The sequence below is a fragment of the Letharia lupina genome, assembly GCF_014066315.1.
Source record: "Letharia lupina isolate WasteWater1 chromosome Unknown contig_17, whole genome shotgun sequence".
Taxonomy (NCBI): domain Eukaryota; kingdom Fungi; phylum Ascomycota; class Lecanoromycetes; order Lecanorales; family Parmeliaceae; genus Letharia; species Letharia lupina.
Genome location: NW_023502986.1, coordinates 163,329 through 181,210, shown reverse-complemented (window position 1 = coordinate 181,210; position 17,882 = coordinate 163,329). Strand labels below are relative to the sequence as shown.

General features: G+C 50.8%; 8 protein-coding genes across 8 annotated transcripts; 2 read left to right on the top strand and 6 right to left on the bottom strand.

The window, feature by feature from the left end:
- Positions 1-34: 34 nt before the first annotated feature.
- Positions 35-1,152, bottom strand: HO133_003242 (uncharacterized protein; the record flags this gene model as incomplete). Its single annotated transcript, XM_037294165.1, has 5 exons — positions 35-132; positions 190-425; positions 481-571; positions 643-727; positions 805-1,152. 5 exons carry the CDS (start codon positions 1,150-1,152, stop codon positions 35-37), a joined length of 858 nt encoding a protein of 285 aa, XP_037149546.1.
- A 1,245-nt stretch (positions 1,153-2,397) lies between these two features.
- Positions 2,398-4,143, top strand: HO133_003241 (uncharacterized protein; the record flags this gene model as incomplete). The annotated part of the gene is made up of 3 exons (XM_037294164.1): positions 2,398-2,445; positions 2,585-2,618; positions 2,669-4,143. The coding sequence occupies 3 exons, from the start codon at positions 2,398-2,400 to the stop codon at positions 4,141-4,143; spliced, it is 1,557 nt and encodes a 518-aa protein (XP_037149545.1).
- A 3,423-nt stretch (positions 4,144-7,566) lies between these two features.
- On the bottom strand, positions 7,567-7,928 carry HO133_003240 (uncharacterized protein; the record flags this gene model as incomplete). Its single annotated transcript, XM_037294163.1, has 2 exons — positions 7,567-7,704; positions 7,746-7,928. 2 exons carry the CDS (start codon positions 7,926-7,928, stop codon positions 7,567-7,569), a joined length of 321 nt encoding a protein of 106 aa, XP_037149544.1.
- Positions 7,929-8,096: 168 nt separating this feature from the next.
- HO133_003239 (uncharacterized protein) lies at positions 8,097-8,783 on the bottom strand (the record flags this gene model as incomplete). Its single annotated transcript, XM_037294162.1, has 2 exons — positions 8,097-8,425; positions 8,492-8,783. The coding sequence occupies 2 exons, from the start codon at positions 8,781-8,783 to the stop codon at positions 8,097-8,099; spliced, it is 621 nt and encodes a 206-aa protein (XP_037149543.1).
- A 567-nt stretch (positions 8,784-9,350) lies between these two features.
- HO133_003238 (uncharacterized protein) lies at positions 9,351-11,569 on the bottom strand (the record flags this gene model as incomplete). The annotated part of the gene is made up of 3 exons (XM_037294161.1): positions 9,351-10,493; positions 10,539-11,387; positions 11,441-11,569. The coding sequence occupies 3 exons, from the start codon at positions 11,567-11,569 to the stop codon at positions 9,351-9,353; spliced, it is 2,121 nt and encodes a 706-aa protein (XP_037149542.1).
- A 459-nt stretch (positions 11,570-12,028) lies between these two features.
- HO133_003237 (uncharacterized protein) lies at positions 12,029-12,548 on the top strand (the record flags this gene model as incomplete). Its single annotated transcript, XM_037294160.1, has 3 exons — positions 12,029-12,049; positions 12,116-12,299; positions 12,481-12,548. The coding sequence occupies 3 exons, from the start codon at positions 12,029-12,031 to the stop codon at positions 12,546-12,548; spliced, it is 273 nt and encodes a 90-aa protein (XP_037149541.1).
- A 424-nt stretch (positions 12,549-12,972) lies between these two features.
- Positions 12,973-13,995, bottom strand: HO133_003236 (uncharacterized protein; the record flags this gene model as incomplete). Its single annotated transcript, XM_037294159.1, has 1 exon — positions 12,973-13,995. The coding sequence occupies one exon, from the start codon at positions 13,993-13,995 to the stop codon at positions 12,973-12,975; it is 1,023 nt and encodes a 340-aa protein (XP_037149540.1).
- A 971-nt stretch (positions 13,996-14,966) lies between these two features.
- Positions 14,967-17,487, bottom strand: HO133_003235 (uncharacterized protein; the record flags this gene model as incomplete). Its single annotated transcript, XM_037294158.1, has 3 exons — positions 14,967-15,415; positions 15,485-17,132; positions 17,239-17,487. 3 exons carry the CDS (start codon positions 17,485-17,487, stop codon positions 14,967-14,969), a joined length of 2,346 nt encoding a protein of 781 aa, XP_037149539.1.
- Between the last annotated feature and the right edge of the window lie 395 nt (positions 17,488-17,882).

Here is a 17,882-nt window from a genome sequence, read left to right as displayed (position 1 = left end):
TAACATCGGAGCAGGTGGTGATTCATAATAACCCTCACGAACGAGAAAACACGAACGCTCTGACTTCGATACTTTGACGGGGGACGGCAGTTGGTGGGATTTTGCTGTGGAAGAAGGAGGAATGCGGACAGTCTATGATTGATGAACTAGCCCTTATGTATGTTGATGAGTGATGAGGATCTGGCTTACTGATTGCTTTGACGGCCAGGCTGGAATCATAAATCTTGATCAGGAGGACTTCGTCTGGGGTTTGGCGCGATAGGTAGTACCACTTCTGTCTGTCGTTATGTAGCAGATACATCGTTTCCTGAACATCATCGCGTCGAACATAGTCCGTGTGAACCAAGTCTGCCTGATCCACGGTGCTGCCATCGCATACTGCTATGGGCCTGTCCTGGATTGTGTGGGATAGTGGCTTCCATAGACTATTCACTTGTCAAGGCTTGGTCTTGACCGTTGTCGAGAATGCTTGTTACCTACTTGATGATCCGAATGCGGCCTTTGAACAACTCCTCAGCCTCGGCGCCGAGAAATTTTCGGCACCGTTTTACCATCTCCCATGGGCTTTGATCTTGCGAGACCTCGTGGTTGGTAACCCTGGCATTGACTCCAAGTTTTGGTGTCGCGAGGAGTTGCACTCACCAACATGACACGTCGATGCTACTGGTAAGTATTGGTGTAGCTCAGTCAGATCGACCCTCCGCGGTGTGAAGTCAGACCGCCGTAGCTTAGATTACCGTCAGCGAAGACTGGCCGTTCAACGTTGGGATAGGGCCAGGCAGAAAGTTGCCAATTTTCGCTTACCCTCCAGTCAAAGATGAAGACACGACCAATGTCTCCTATTTCTTGCTTAATAATTGACTCAGCCCACGGCAGATACTCCTCAAGGATTCTCTGCTTGTTGTCGTAACCATCAAACGGACACGGCTTTGGTCTGTACGCAAAACCATGACTGTCAAGCGCAAACTGGGTTCCTTCCCTGCCTCTGATGTCTGTAATGGTTTGCTCTCCATTGGTACCAAACAAGAGATTTGTCCGCCTACTTTCGGAACCTTGAATAGTTTCGGTAACAATCTCGAAAGGCTTCTCCTCCTTGTACAAGCCCTGCCACTGTAAAAATCGAAGCTTGACCTTTTCGTCGAGGCTGGCCATTGCAACGTCACGGCATACTTGGGACTGGATTTGAGAAGAGTTGAAATCTGCACGTCGGAGTCGCACATGCACCTACCGGGCGCTTCCTGACATGCATCAAGCTAGTTCGACTTCGTTATAGATCAATGCAGTATCGACCCACGTTGACCAGAGGTTTCAGTGATATGCGAAGATCGGCCCAGGACTAGAGATAGAGGTCTAAGGGGAGGGTCACCCCGCTCTCGAAGTTCGGCGCTGGCTTTCGATAAAGGTGTGGGTAAGGAGTAGAAGAGGCCCGCCCACTGCAGATCATTACCGGGAAAAGATTGCTGCAAGCATCCCACATTTGACTCGCATGGAGAGCTGGTCCCAATGGACACGTACGGCCCAGTCAGAATAAAAATGCAGACTATCCAGCGTTCTTGCGGTCAAGACTGGCGCAGCGACCCTGTCTGGTCAAGGGCCCACTAGGGTCCATAGATGCGCAATAATGCACACTAACGCCCTGTTTAACAGAGGCATACATTGAAATTTGAACCACGACAACCGAAAAGCTCATGATGCTGGATCGTTGGGTACCACCAACGCCATAGCCTCATCGCGAAGAGACACGCAACGACTTCGTGCCTCATGTGCTTCTCGATATATATGGATTCTTAGAATTTGAGCACGAGAAAACTTACTGTAACGTAAGGAATCTGTTTTGCTAACGCGCTTATTGAAACACGCTAACATCGAAAACATAGCAGCGCCGGCCAAGGGTTTTCCATCACACCGCAGGTTCCCACAATTCATTTGTTGAACTTCTAGGATCGTCTCACGAGATGCAGTTGTTGGGGAGCTAGAGACACGGTTCTACATCGACTGTGGGGTTTCAACAGACGAGTGAACGGTCTCGGGACTTAAAAGTGACGGACAAAACGAGACAAGATAAGAGACTAAACCAAAAATTCTGTAACATACAAAGTTCATTTGCTTGAAAATCTTGGGTCCTCGCTTAAAACATATGCGTACCTGCGCTCGACTAGTTATGAGACTGCCACAAGAGACAGGTACATGAATTCATGTCACAATGGCAATTATGCTATGTGTTCATTATACGGTAGGTAAAAGAATATTTCATTGTCTTGGCACAGCCGAGCGGCGTCGACGCGCTTACTAGCGTACTATACCCGCGTTTCATTAGGAATTCCCTGAAGCAGCTCGTTACCCTCATACACTCCCTGATTGTGATCGCTTACCTGGAAACTCGGCAATACCGCTATCATGATGCACCCGGCGAGACAAGCATATGTGGAGGAGGATGCACCCGAGGTAAGCAGGCAGCCTTGCACTTCTTGTTGTCTCGGAAATGTTCATGCGAATATCCCAGAGCGCCGCGGGTCTCAGACTGGAGATGTTTGCTTGGGAAGATCACTAGGATGCCAGCTGATGGAAAGCCTCGGGGTACTAGGATACAGAGATGGGGGTGGACCTCGCGAACATACGTATGGAAAACCTTGACTGGGGACTTATGCAAATGCTCACGGGTTCGCAGCCCTCGACCGGGATCACTACCTTCCTACTGCAGCTGCTGGCATCGCACCAGAAAAGGCATCAGCCATCCTCTCACAATTTTCCCGAAGACGGCGAGCAGCAGCCATAGCTGTCCCGACAGACGATGGCCGGGTCCGGTCACGATTACGTGAAATGGGCGAGCCTATAACGCTCTTTGGGGAAGGACCTGGAGATAGAAGGGACAGATTGAGGGAGCTTTTGACGACTCAGGCCGAGCTTGATGCCGGAGAGGATGGCGAGGGTGACATTCAAATGCAGGACGGGTCACAGGAAGGTGCCCAAGGAGAGCAAGATGAAGAGTTCTACACCGAGGGAATGCCGGAGCTGCTGGAAGCTCGAAAGGCTATAGCAAGATTTTCAATGCCAAGGGCAAGGGACAGGATTGCCAATCAGAAGTTGGAATCAACGATACCCCTACGTACGCATGTTAAGCACCGAAAAGCGATTAAGGAGCGGCTTGCAAAGTTCGAGCTGTTCGGTACCCAGATCGCTGGTGATCGCCCTGTGAGCATTACTCGCTTCTCGCCCAATGGGGAGTTGATTGCTGCCGGAAATTGGTCTGGCGGAATAAAGCTCCTCGATGTACCCAATCTGAACGAGAAAAGAACTTTGAGAGGACACACCGATCGAGTAGGAGGAATCAGCTGGTACCCAGACGCTACTCTACCGGGCAGCACTGTCTCCGAAGAAGCAGTCAACCTGGCTAGCAGCGGCGGAGAAGGCAACATCCATCTTTGGAATCTAAAACAAGACACTCCTATCTCTACTCTATCAGGCCACACCGCGCGAGTCTGTCGAGTCGAATTCCACCCTTCCGGTCAATATCTCGCATCAGCCTCTTATGATACCACATGGCGATTATGGGATGTCGCTACAACAACAGAGCTACTACTCCAAGAAGGTCATTCACGGGAAGTCTATACGTTGAGCTTCAACACCGATGGAAGTCTGCTCGCCAGCGCCGGGCTTGACAGCATCGGCAGGATATGGGACTTGCGCACTGGGAGGACTGTCATGATTCTGGACGGCCACATCAAAGACATTTACGCTCTAGATTGGAGCTATGACGGACACAGGGTCCTATCTGGGGCAGCAGACGGATGGGTCAAGTGCTGGGATGTGCGTATGGTGCGGCAGAATGGCCAAGTAGGGGCTCACAAAGGAAATGTCTCCGATATACGGTGGTTCAAGGGCGAAGATTGCACGTTGGCGCCAGAGAAGGATGACAAGGGGGACGTTCAGCCGAAGAAGTCGGGGACGTTTTTCGTTTCAAGCGGGTTCGATAAGAACGTCAACATCTTCTCCGCGGATGACTGGGCGCTTGCAAAGACCTTGAGTGGGCATTCGGGCAATGTTCTGTCCTGTGATGTGTCTCGCTCGGGCCGGTGGATCGCGAGTAGCGGCCACGACAGGACGGTGAAGCTTTGGGGTTGTGACGATGGTGGAGCTGTGTAGGCTACTGGGCTATTGGCCCAGCTTTGTATGATATCCACGCTCAAGCCCAGAGCGGACCAGAAACTATGATTACCAATCGAAAGCAGAAGATGTCTATAAATCTAGGAGAAGCCCCTAATGAACACGTCCACTCTACGGTTCTTTCAGACTAATCTTTACAGTGGTGCCGTGAACAGCATCGAGACACCGTCCTCTGAGCACCTATCACACGCAATCATCCCGAACAACAACGACTTCTTCGCCGCCCGCTCCTCCATCTACAATCGGTTCTCCCATGGCGAGACACCATAGTCCTGACCCGGGCCGTGCCCGCGCCGCTCGCAGAAACCCCACACCTACGAATCGTGGCTTTTGAGGTGACGGCTTGGGCGCTCATATGCATCGTCGCTCTGTCATCTCGCAAACCTTCTGCGGATGCTGGTCTCACGCCAACGCTGTCGGACTTTGGCGTCATGGAAGAGGAAGAGAAAGATGTAGAGAAAGGCCGGGGGGGGACATAAAGAGGGAAGGAGCCATTCGGTTCTTCTCTTCGAAGGTTTGGTTGCTCGTACTGGTGTTGTCCAGAATGCTGACCATGCTGCCATTGTTTGGACCATTGTGGTATAATCCTCATGTAAATGCGTTCATTCTCAATGGTAATGCGCCGCCCGCCGTTGGTTTGCATTGGCAGTCTTTGTGCATACGTATTTTGATGTTTCAAATGTCGATGTCATTGCAAACACATGCGTTGCGGGTGCCATGTGCAGCATATCCCATGCCCAGGATCTCATAGATCGGAAAGAGTGTCCTATTTGTGAGAGATGAAGTTCTTGTGCAATGTCTCACCCGGACACCTTTCGTTGGCATCAGAAATGAAGTTCCAGCAGGGACGTCCTTTTCGTAAAGCCAATCTCTCGCAATATTTGACGGCTTGTCGAAATTTTCGGGTCGTTCATACTCTCACGCCATACTTGTCAAAAGGCAAAACCTGAGGTCTACCCTTCCGTGGTTAAGTGGAGAACAAGTCGCAGCTCCTCTTCACGCGATGGATGATACACGGCCCCTTCTATACATCTGGCTCGGACTTTTTCAGTTGACTCTATGCTCCCTACCTTATCCAATCCGCACGGTAAGATAATAGCCCCGTCCTCACCTCTTTCATCAAACGCGATCTCTTCATGGCTGGGTCTGCTTGTAGCCCAATCCTGCGGCTGTTGTACTGCTACTGCCGGACTCATCCGGGGCTGCAGTACCCCATCTTTCCAACGAGAGACGCCCAGTGTCTGGAAATATGCGGAAAACGAGGGTTCTTGATTTGGATCAGGCCAGAATATGTTGTAGTATGACCGAGCTCCTGCTTTGTACGTCAGCGGTTCATTGCGCGCACTGAAAACACAGGCTCCAAATTGCTGGAGATGTCTTCGATCAGGGAGCTCCCTACCTGTCCTGAAGAGAGAAAGTGAATCTACGTTCCCCTGGGCGTCCGCCAACTCTAGGGTCGCGCGTTGCTGGTAGCTTTGGTAGCCCGGCCGAGGGAGTACATCCAAGCCGTACTTCTGGGCCGTGATGGTAATGACAACTCTACCTAACCATACGCTAAGCACCTTGTTCCGAAGGTCATCGATCTCCGTTCCTATGAAGGCGATCGTGTTTAGATTGCTTCTGTCATTCGGCCTTGTATTTATCAAGTTCCTGTCCATCCATAGTCGGAAAGATCTTAGGTTTGCCTTCCGTCTGCGTCAACAGCTCCGGGCACACAATCACGATATAGTGATGGGGCGGCAGCGGCGCACCGGCCGCTATCGATGATGGTGAATACTCCTTCATTCGCTTCATCGATCCGAAGATTGGATGAAAAGCCCTGGCCCTAGCCCTCGACTACCGCTTTGTCGAAGCTAGCGACATCGCAGATGAATGTAGTAGTCTCGCCTAGATACAAACGGTCCCTCGGTACCAGCTGAAAATTGATAACGAGAACAGAATCCATGGCATCATTGCAGCCATAGTACCGTCTGACATCGAAAGATGCCACCTGTCCGAAGATGTCAGCATGTATTTACGAAGATGTCAGGTATGTTCTGACCCATTCATGGTCCTGTTTGTCAAACGGAGCAGAATAGGATTGGCATGAGCGAAATGGAAAAGCACACGAGGAGCACCTGAATTTGCACATATCTGATAGCGTAGTGTCAGCCGAACCTTCCACTCCGGGGAACAGCGGGTTTAGAAGGCCTTTTTAGTCTACGATTCTGATCTTGTACAGTATAGGATGCCCTTTGCAGCTAATGCAGGATTCTCGACGTCTTGTAACGCTTTCCGGAAGTCTGCTGCATGGGGTTGACATACCGCGCTGAGAATATAGCTGTGAGTGAGGGCGAGCAGGCTGCTTACGCGAATGAACCGTAAAGTCCAGCTGAGCACTTTTCATTTCATGACATATTAAGCATGACACTGCTTTTTTTGCGCTCTGAAAGAAGATGTGGGGAATTGAAGAGAAATGCCGGAAAAGGAGAGATGAGGTAGGCTCGACATGCCTGGGACGAGATCAAAATACCGGGCGTCGTATGTGGTCTGGAAGATATTGAGCATGAGCGTCGTAAGGGGTAGAGTCGGGACGAGAGATACCGTCAAAGGCAGGCGCCTTGAGAGAGGAGAGTATGGAGGCATCGTCTTTGGAGGTCATCCACAACCCAAGGTGACTCCGAGCAAAGCAGCTCATCAAAGCCCGCTTCCTGGGACGTACGAAGAACCTTTTCGTTCTATCCGCTGGCCGAGAAAAGAGACGATGCGGATGAGAGCCAAAGGAGTAGGGTACAAGCCTGAAGGACTAGGGGTACAGGCTGCCGTTTGAAGAGAGCGATGCCTTATGTGCTCCTAGGTACCGAGACAAAGGAGGAACGGGACTCGTGGAGGATGAAAAGCAGAGGTACGACTCATCTCTTTGAGCGCATTGCATGGGAACGCTTACGAGCCAACGCTAAATGGATCTGTAGTGCTAGGGTCCCTTACAGATACCAATCTCAGGTGGCTAGCATAGAACAAAGAAACGGGTGAGTCTTCCATGGAGTTTCAAGAGACTCGGATCTTGCTTCGTTCAGCATTTTCATCAGAGAACAAGTGTGTAGTTTTGGACTGTTGTCAACATCAATGTCATATATTGTGCTTGTGTATTGACAGCCAATTCGATCATCCAAGTCCAAAGAGGACCGTCGTCTAAATCGGCTTTATATTTGCGCTTGGTCTTCTTTCGACCAGATTGTGAGGTTGTAGATCGAAGTAGAATCCCACAGACGTCAGATGGCAGTTGCAACCTTTGACCGAACAAGGCAAATTCTGTCGCGGCCCATAAATCAACTCCTCGGATGTGGCGGCTTTGCACTCGGGTCCTCTGACCTTCACTCTACCTATTTTCGCAACGATATCGCGATGCGCTGTATCCCGGCATTATGAGATCATTCCAGTACAGTATTGATGGATCTCCTGCGGGTTCAACCAGTAGAAGCGTCTCGTTAGAGCCTGCGACAACGTGCTGGGACCGTAGCCGCTGTACCTCCGAGCAAGCATTTCGACATAGACGTGGGCCTAGGCCGAGCTTTTCAGTCATTGGAACCCCGGGGGTCAACCATAACAGTGTCCCTTTTCTCCGGCTTTGCACCGTTCAGTCTTGCCTCTTCTGTCATAGGCGACCCTTGGAAGGCGTTCCTTTGCAGTGATTGCCATCTTGAAAGTGACTCGGTCTCAAGTCGCAATTTTCCTACTGACGTCGATTTCTTGGTCGAAGTCCACCCAGGGTCGGTCTGGGTCATCGCCGAAACAGCCTCTGATAGTAGCTAATGTTGACCATTTAGCCCCTTCGTTTCAACTTCTTCAAAATTTCAACGCTCCTTTCGATATCGAATCTTGATCGGAGTCTTTGAAGTTCTGTAGGATTTGGTCATTTGGTCATTCGGTCATTCACCAGATCCCATGCCGCTTTATGCGTGGCTGAGAATTCCAATCCGGCCGCTGGCACTCAAATTGGCGGTTGTTTCATTCCAGTCGACACCGACCAGACCGCCGGGTCCTGTGCGACCGGCGATAGCACGATCAAAAACAGAGCCCCGCTGGTAGATAACGATATTGAGCCTACCGTGAGTGCCTGCGTGTCCCACACCGCCACCCCAGATTGCCGGTGCACGCCTTCCCAACAAACAATAATCTAGCAGCGCTTTGCCCCTATCCGCAATCTCAGCCCATGATCCACTATCGGTGGTGAATCCGCCCATAGGGCCTGGTTCGACCAATAGGGCGATTTTGCATCCGTCTACGTACAGTATGTCAGCTAGGTACAATTTACCCACAAAAAGTTGACTGGGGCATCTCGGCGTACCATTATGCCACACCGCAGGTAGTGTAACTCGATGCCTCCATTGGTTGATAGTGAAATCAGCGCTGTGGCCGAAGTATGGCAGAAAGAAGCCGTGCTCATCACTATCGATGTTGTAGATGCCTGCACCGCGATGTGTTGGATTTCCGTATAGAAGGGCGATGCATGTGGAATAATTGGGTTGACCGTAAGCGGCGCGATCGCAGAAGTCTTCGGAGAGTTCTGCTACTGCTGAATATATGTGGATGAGGAGGAGGGCGGCTTGGACGAAGTGGATGGACGAAAAAGAGATCATCATTACAAAGGATTGGAATTGCATTAGGTCGAGGAGACGGAGGAGGATAAAAGTTAGAACAAGTCAATGCGCATTTCAACAGGTACAATCGCATGTCGCGTGTTAGAGAACCAGCTCTGTGCAGGTATGGCAGAAATACGGACATTGGTGGAGGCGATATCCGACCTTTCAAGCGCATAACAGCATTCTGGGTAAGGACCTTGACGCCTGCTGGGGTACAATATACCGAATATTTTATTTTCATCCCCCTGAGACACCTCAAATCTTGCCACATGCGAGAGGTTTGACCGACACATGAATTAGGAAATGGCGAGGGAGATATGGAAGTGGGACTAGATGGGAGGGATGCGTGTTTCAAAAGCTTCATACCTAGCAACGATGGCAACCGACATGAGAGATAGGTTAAGGCCGGAAGAGAAGGGAGCGCCGCGGGGAACAACTACCTCTGTATAGGAGCTTACTCCCATACAAGAACATTTTGAGGAGGCAAACGCTTCATCGCAATGTGAGAAGTAGCTGATCGCTTGCAACTGGGTATTCTGCAACAAGAAAAAGTGAAATGATCACTCATCTTTCGGCCTCCACCCTCCCAATCAGCCTCTTCATCCTCGTCCACTCCTCATTTCTCACACTCTCCCCTGCCAAGTCTAACCCAACTTCAAACACAGTCACCACGCCTGCTGCTCCTCCAACACCCAGCCTTTTCCCCTCTTTCTCCTCCCAACAGACTTTCTCCAGGCTCTTGGCTGCGTAGCCTCCTTGGATTTTGCGGTTGATCTCTGGCGTTGCTCGAGCGGCAGGAACTTCGGTGTCATCCGTTAGATCCCAGACTTCTACGTTACCTGCCCCGTCCACAGATGAAAAGACCCCGGGTTTATGTGGCGACCAGCGGGCGTCATACACTATGTCTTCGCGTGAAAATTCGAGCAGTGGTCCAACAGCATGCTCATCTCTAGCCGTGGGGCTCAAAGTCGATGAAGAATTCGATGTCGCCACGGAAGTCGAAGAAGGAGCGCGAGTCTTCCATAGCTTCACAGTCCAGTCGAGGGAGCTAGATAAGACCAAGTCTCCTAAATCCACAGGTCCACGAGCTGGATGAAAGTCCACGCTCATGACTGGTGCAGTATGGCCTTTATAGCGAAGTCGGGTGTCGACGCCAGCCTTGGCTCCTGCACGGTCATAGCGATGGCACGGGTAAATCGTACCTTCTTCTGTACCAACGAGGAAGGAAGTTGGATCCGAGATGGGGAAAGACATGCAAGTTGGACTCAGGTCTTCTGTCTTGCTTGGAGGTGGGGTCATTAGCTCCAGGTACTCTTGAGGTAGGCTCAGCATGTCGACCGTCCAACCGCAGACAACACCATCTGTTGAGCATGAGATGATGTTGTTAGCATTTTGGGTGCCAACGAGGGATATCGAATATACAGGGTGGGTATGGCCTCCAGTCGAGGCTCCAGTCAGGGGCGTCTTTTGGACTGGAAGAGGCGTTCTGGAGCGTGTGTCCCAGAGAAGGACTTGCCCACTGTAAGAACCGCCAATAATTAGGTATGGATGAAATGGGGAGAATTTGGCAGTCAGTATGTCAGATGTGCTGTGGAAGGTATATTCCGGGCGTGAATGAAGGTGCATATTCCATATCTGGACAAGACCTGAAGGATCTTGAGGAGCGGATGGGTTCTTTGTGTAAGAGGCCAGGAGTAGCTCTGGAAACTAGTCATATCAGATTGAGGTCTTCACGGGATTTGAGGGTCTTACTTTGGTAGAAAAGTTCATGTCACTGATCATCCGCTTCCTGCTCCACCGCTCGTCGTAGAATTGTGCTATCTGTCGTACCCGTCTGCCTTTCTTGCCCCGCGAGCTTCCATAGCCCTCATCTTCATCTGATTCCACCTCTGCCCCGTCTAGAGCATAATCGGCCAGCACATCGTAGTCTTGGTCCAGGGCTTTTTCTATGACCTTACTTGACCTTTCCACAAATTCCAGGAAGTCTTCCGATGCAGTTACAGCGTTAACCTCCTCATCTGTCAGACCCCTTGCAGGGAAATTTGACGGCCCAGTGGGAACAGGACCGTCCACGCTAAGATCCTTGACAGCTTTCAACTCCTCTTCGATCTCCAGCCGGAGATTCTGTCGAAGTTCTTCCTCCCTTTCTCGCTCTCTGCGGCTTCGCCGCTTCGTGGGCGAACGCGGTGCTGAAGGTGATCCGTCTCCATCGGAATCCGAGAAATTACCTGAAGATCTACGTTGCCGCTGTGGAGACCATGAATCGGAGGTCTGAACGCCTTTGCTGTAGGTCAAGACCTCGGTCGTAGGTTTCGGAGTGGGGGCGGGCGGTTGCTCGTAGGTGGTTTCGACATGAGGCCCGGACAGGGTTTGAGTGCCTGCTGAGACATATGGGACCGAAGGACGCGGTTGACTTGATGTACCGCCATGAATCTCGACACCAACGTTCCCAGTACCGAATGCGGAGCTTGGACGGCCTTTTTTGCCCGCTGGAGGGGACGCTCCTGCACTCCCGTCTCTAGATTTGTCCCCAACAAGGGTGTCAATGAAGCTGTCGAGCTCCTTTCTATCGTTTATTCGAGCAGGAGTAGAGACTTTAGCCTTTGATATGTGAGTAGACGCCCAGTATATTGATTGTAGCACGGACAAGGTACCTCAGATGACTCCCCTGCAGCGGACTCTCGTTTCCCGGAGTCTTTTTGCCGCTGCTCTCGTTCTTCCCGCTGCCGTCTGAGTTCGGCGAGTTTGGCCTTTTTGGCAAGGATCTCATCTTTCCGCTGCATCGTCACGGACTCGGCTCGAATGATTAGGTCAAGCCCATCCAACTTTCAGACCTGAGGACGACTACAAGTAGCAAGGCATGGCGCGTATGGAACAGGTAATCAAGAAACCAAAGGTCCTGTAGGTCCTTGATTTTCTATGAATGATCTGTAGCTTTCCCCATAGTATGGCTTCCTAATCGTCACCCCAAGTCGTATACCTGGTGGTAGAGGTTGGCGGGGGAGACGCGCAGTGAACGTTATAAATTTATGCATGCATAAAAAGTGGTCTAAGCTCCTTCGCATAAATTTTGTTCTCGACCTCAATTCTCTCTTCCAGAGAGCACAAGAGCTTCCACGACCGCAACTTTCAGTCCCTTGGCAGCTGTATGCTAGCCTGTATACACTCATTACTACCTGACTGTTGCGATTGACCTTTCCGTCTCACGCATCAACCTCCAGCTGTCCTTCCACTCTCCCCGGATGGCTTCCTCTGGCGGAAACGTGCGCAATCCAATGCTCCTCTTACCCTCTCCTCCATTGACCTCAATCGCTCACAATGATGCGCAGGTCCTCCGTTACGCTGCCCTCCTCACTGGCGTAGGTTACGGCTTCTATCACCAAGCCTCCATAGCAGCCCAAACAAAAATGGCACATATCGACAGGGAGTTTGAGAACCAGGCGAGCCTAATATCGAAAGCAAAGGCGGAGTGGGCGAAGAAGACGATGCCGAAGGAGGTTAAGGAGGGTGCTGGTGAGTTTGCCTTTTCTTGAGGTGAATGATGGCTCGGAATCCCACTGTTGTCAGCCGCTCCTGGCTAGGCGGAGATTATGTCGCGCTCTGGGACTATTAGGGCTACACCCGGACAGAAATGGCGTTAGGAAAATGGAAGAGTCTTGCTCGAACAAAAAAACTGACCTGTTCATTCTCGCAGTCATCTCTGATCCTAACGACCCGAAGTTCGATCTGGAAGCGTATCTGACAATGAGCGAGGCAAAATGAGAGTCAATGGCATGAGCTGGACAGTCGCCGTAATACCTCTGGGATGGACGATCAATGATTGTAGATAGGAGCTGGGACTTGTATCAACATCATAGACTTGACCCGTTTGTGGTCTCATTGTTGGTCCTAACATGCCTCTTTTCACCGAGCAAATAGTATCGCAGCCACCGCCTTGTCTTTCTCGTTGAATCCAACTCTCAATTACAAGACAGATTGACACTCAGTATCTCTACTTTCTTAATTGAGCAACCGACCAAGTTCTGGTTGACAATACAGCTAGATACTCAGGAGGACCTCGCGTTGTCTGTAGCAGTCAGGCCAAAAACCTGCTCATCGGAACAGCCTCATAATCATGACTTCCGGCGACTTAATTATAGGCCTCTTCCCCCCTACCCGCGAAGTTCGGACATCAAACCTCAACCCCTCAAGATTCCCCCTTCCGAAACCATCCATCTCCAACGTTGACCCCATCAACCTGCATCACTATAACCGCTTCCCTCCATCTCCCCGGCACCATAGACCCCGGCAACTCCCACAATGCCTTCGCAATCCACTGATACTCGAAAAACGGTGCCTCCGTCCTTGGCCGCGCGCCGTAATCGCGGAACTCAATCCACGCGTCCGTTAACGAGGGACGCACTACAAACCCGTAGACGGGAGAGGTGGAAGGGAAACGCGCTACGTAGTCGAGGCCTGCGAGAATAGGGATGAAGAATTCGTTGTTGGTGAGGGATTGCCCGACGGGGTTGATGAAGACACGGAGGTTACCGGCGTTGTGGGGGGCTGTGGTGTTTGTGAGGGAGAGACTGGCGCGGTTGGAGAGCATGGTGAAATTTGCGAGGGTCTTCGAGGGAGACATGGCAGGAAGTTCCACGTTCGATCTCCTTTCTAGACTCCCGCCGCTGCTGCCATCGTTACTCCCTGCCAGACTTGGATTCTGTGGATCTGGCTTCTCAATCCCCAGATATCCCACTACCGCCCCGTCGAAATTAAGTGTCAAATGCATCGTCTGAAAATCATATCGTGTCATCATCAACAGAGCCGAACTCCATATCCCCCACAAGATAAACCGTATCGGTATCGTCCCGGGACTCAGAGTCGCCGCACCACTTCTGATTACCACGTCAGAATAGGAAGGCAGCCTAGCAACGATGGGTAGGATGTCGGCATCGAAGTCTTGCAGGGCGAGTTTGGTCATGGCGTTCACGGCGTTCATGAGGCAGGCGATCGGGCGCAAAGGGATGCCGCCGAGATGGTAGTTGACGGTGAAGCGAGGGTCTATGCCGCCGGTGCCGCCGTCACCAAGTGAAGTTGTATTTGTGACGGAGGAGTAGAGATCGGTTAGGTTCATCGAAATCGAGGGACCTAAAGAGGGTTCGGTGAGGGATGCTGCGTTGATGCTGGAGGTGGCTAAGCTGAGCAGAAGCGGCAATAAGAAGTTAACCATGATGGCGACAGAGACGTCTGGTCATGACAGCTCTGATGTGCAGTGCGAGACGACACGAGAACTAGGATGAGTAGTTAAGACTGGTAGCGAGGTGGACGTGGATACCTTTCGGAAATTTTGGCAGGGTCTGCTGAAGAAGGCTCGAATGCCATTGTTGCTGTCGTGCAGCGCATGTCTGGCCCCTAAGCGATATGCGATATCTAGGCACGGAATTGACGGAAAACGAGAGGTGACTTTTAACGGCACACCTTCCTAAGCTCCTAAGGATGAAGAGATCCCTTACCTTAGATGTAGGAGACCTCAAGCATTTTCCCATGGAGTTCAGGAGATCAAATGGGGCCTAAACGCCAAGCCGTTGTGTTTCCTATACCATCTTGCCCTTGGAACATAGAAACCTCTGGGTGCACTTACTCTTCGTGCAGATAGAATGAGCCTCCATCGAGAGCCTTAGGCTCTGTCCAGCCGGATACGGAAAGTTTGTTGACACTGCCAAATCCAGGATACCAAAATACGGGTGACTATCTCCATTGTCCTTGGTCTTTCTAGGGTCTGGAGGCTTTTTCGTCCCATTGAGCGCAAAGAATATGATTCCAGGCCAGAGCTCGCGAGCTCTGGGCTTTTGAAAAAATGACGACAGAAGGCTGTGGACATGAACCCATTGAATACGACGGAACACCGCCTACTACTTCAGTATACCCGTATCAGGAAACTCATGGAAGAATAATGGTCAAACAGTAAGAGGACATTCCGGAGATGTGAATCGTGCGTGTTCGTATCAAAACAGGATGATATACAACATCCAAACTCACAATAGGTCGCTAAATCGACGGCCAGTGTACCCTACCGATACATTCCCCCAACTGGGCCTGTCTTCTATTTTCTTCCTCGATATAATGCGACATTTTCTGGCCATTACGGCGCACCTCGCTAAAATCTCTGTTTTGGTATCCTTTCGCTTCGGAAATGATTGCTCATTTCGCGAAATGCAGGTCATATCCGAGCCACTTCCTCGCAACAACCTGCTCGGCACTCAAGCCTGGCTTGCCGTAAGTCAATGGTAGGAAGTACCACCACCCACCGATCACAATCGCCATCACAATCCCACTGGCAGCCCAAAGCGCCAGCATACTCTGTCCACTTATGCGCTCCTTGGCTGGAACGACGACCCTCTTGCCTCCACGATCCTTGTTTTTGCTAGGAGTCTTATTTTGCGTTTGTTGTAGGAAATTCTCGTCCAGGCCAACAGGATCAAGGTTGAAGACGAATTCGAGGAGTGCGCCAGTGACTAAAGCGGAGGCGAGATGTGCGGGCAAGTAGTGGTGAAGGAAGAGTTGGCGGCCCATGATGAAGAAGGGGATGTAGTGGGCGGCCCAGCAGAGGAAGAAGAAACCGGTGCTGTTGTAAAGACGAGAGCGGGTTCCTGAAAGATAAAACGTGGTCAACCGAGGTAATAAACGGACTAAAAGTTAGTGCATGGAGACTGGCTTACGTTCATCAAGGCTGTCAATGCCACGCCTTTGAGACAATTGGTCTGCGCCGATGATTCCTGCGAAGACGGCAAGCAGACTGCTTACGATCCACCAGCCGATGGGATTGCCAAGGAAGTATATTTGCTGTCTTGTATCATTCTGTGTCCAGAAGCTCACACCGCGGAGCAGGAATGGCCATTGAATTGGCTGACTGGCATAAGGATGGCTACTTGTCAATGCATTGTTGTGGTAGAAAATAGCTCGTTGGAGTTCGATGTACTTCTTCAAGAAAGATACGTGCTTGATCTTCTTGGCCTCCTTAACAAGGCGCGGGCTGTCAGCCGGTATGGATGGTATCTCGTCCACATACCAGATATTGCTAGATTGCTGAATGTTCTTGTTTCCGTTGATCTCGGCCTGTTTGTAAGCCCAGTCAGGAAGTGGAGTGGTGTGCGTCCACATAGCAACTCTTGTGGGGGCGTGAATTAACTTGAAGTGCCCTGAAAAGCTTTTGAGCTGTTGCCTTCCCTTGGCATTCTCGATCTTAATTTCGAACAGGGTATCGTTGTACCGATCCCCGTTTGTCTCCTCGAGCCCTGCTGTTGTAAATTCCTGGTTTGTGGGGTAAAATGGCGAGGCAACATCGTGTGATAGGAGGTAACTGTCCGTCACTAGATGCCGCAATTTGACAAAATCGCCGCTTTGCACAGCCAAACCGGGCTTTGCAAGTGAGAGATCGACAACGCTGTTCGGAACAATTTGCCAGTAGTTGTTGGTATCATTGAACGGGTAGCCTGTAACCTGTTGTCCTTGGCTGGAAACACGTCCGTCATCGTAGCGAAGGGGGTACCTATCGGCATGACTGTGTAGATAGGTCTTCGTCTCCTTGTGCCTAATAGATATCGAATCATAGTACTCGATGCCAGTAGACTGTGCGCTCATCATGTTGTCGCTCAATGTCTCTTGGAACGCAGGTGTCATGAATTCATCTCCAGGTCCGGATCTGTTCAAAATGGCGAAGTGAACTTGGAACCAGAACAAGTAGATGAGGAAAGGCACCAGGATGAGTCCAGTCAACCGTGCAGAAAAGTGCTTTGCGAAGTCGGGCAGAGTCAAAGCTCCACCTTTCCGGTTGATGTCCAGGAGACCCCAGAGGTCAATCGCAACCGCACAACCGACGGTGAAGAATGTAAACACTCCAACGTATTTGGTGGATATAACACAGCTCATAGCGACGCCAGTAAGCAGGAGCCATTTCCACCATTTTTGCGAGAAGGGCTCGTGCCTCATCTTGAAGAATCGGATGTAGCAAAGAACACTGAGCGACATTGCGAATACCAAAGTCGCATCGAGCAGTATAAGTCGAGTCTGGCCAATGTGGGCATTATCGAATAGAACTAGTCCTGCTGCCACAATGGCAGCTGGAAGTGTGTAGCCTGATTCCCACATGATCAAGAAAACTGTAGGAACTGTCAAGGATCCGAGAAGTGCTGGCAGGGCGCGGAAGGCGACGTAGGGTACTTTGTTGGTAATGTACGAATCGCCAATATTGTCAAAGTGGAAATGCCCATCGTATCCAACGAACCAGCCCATAAGGGCAAAGAGAAGCTTTCCGAAGGGAGGATGGACGTCGAAAAAGTAGGTTCTTTGTAAGTAGTATGAGGCGAACTACCAATGGGCATAGTCAGCGTACTTTATCCAAAGCGTGCAGTATGGCGACTTCGCATAGTAGCTTGAGAGAGTGGTCTCGGGGGAATGATGCAGCTTTTCATACCTTTCCAAAATGCACCTCATCGAAGACCACCTCATTGGGATGCCCAATGCCCCAGAATCGAGTAATGAAAGCCAGTAGCGTTATCACGCCCAGTGCAAGCTTATAGTCCCATTCGGAGGTCACCACTTCGGGCAGCTTTGTGTCTTTCAGTATCCCATTCAGATCGCTGTCTTGTTTTGGAGGAGTTGAAGCGGAAGATGGGGCTTTCTTGTCCTTTTGCCCTCGTTGTCGCACAGTAGGGGATGACATTATGGAGGTAAAGACCGACTCTAGAGGTGCCATTGTTAGAGGAGAGCTTCAAGGAGGGACATGAGGCTTCGAGTAGGAAAATGTCAAGAGGATACTTACAGCACTGAATTCTCCTGTGCAACACAATATTGACTGGTGTACTCAAGAGGTACAAAGCCTTCTCAACGAAGCATGCAAGTTGAGCTCATTTGAGTGAATTCGTGTCCCTTAGACAAGACAGCTTTTTTAGCATTACCTTACGCCGCAACATGTTGGCCAAGACTTTCGGGGTCGCCCTGTAAGGCTGACTGATACCCCTTTACCTTCCCTCGTACATGAGATGATGAGCTACGAGTTAGGAGCTACCTTATAGAATTGTCCATGGTTCTCCGGTTGCATTGTTGTCGAGAATTCAA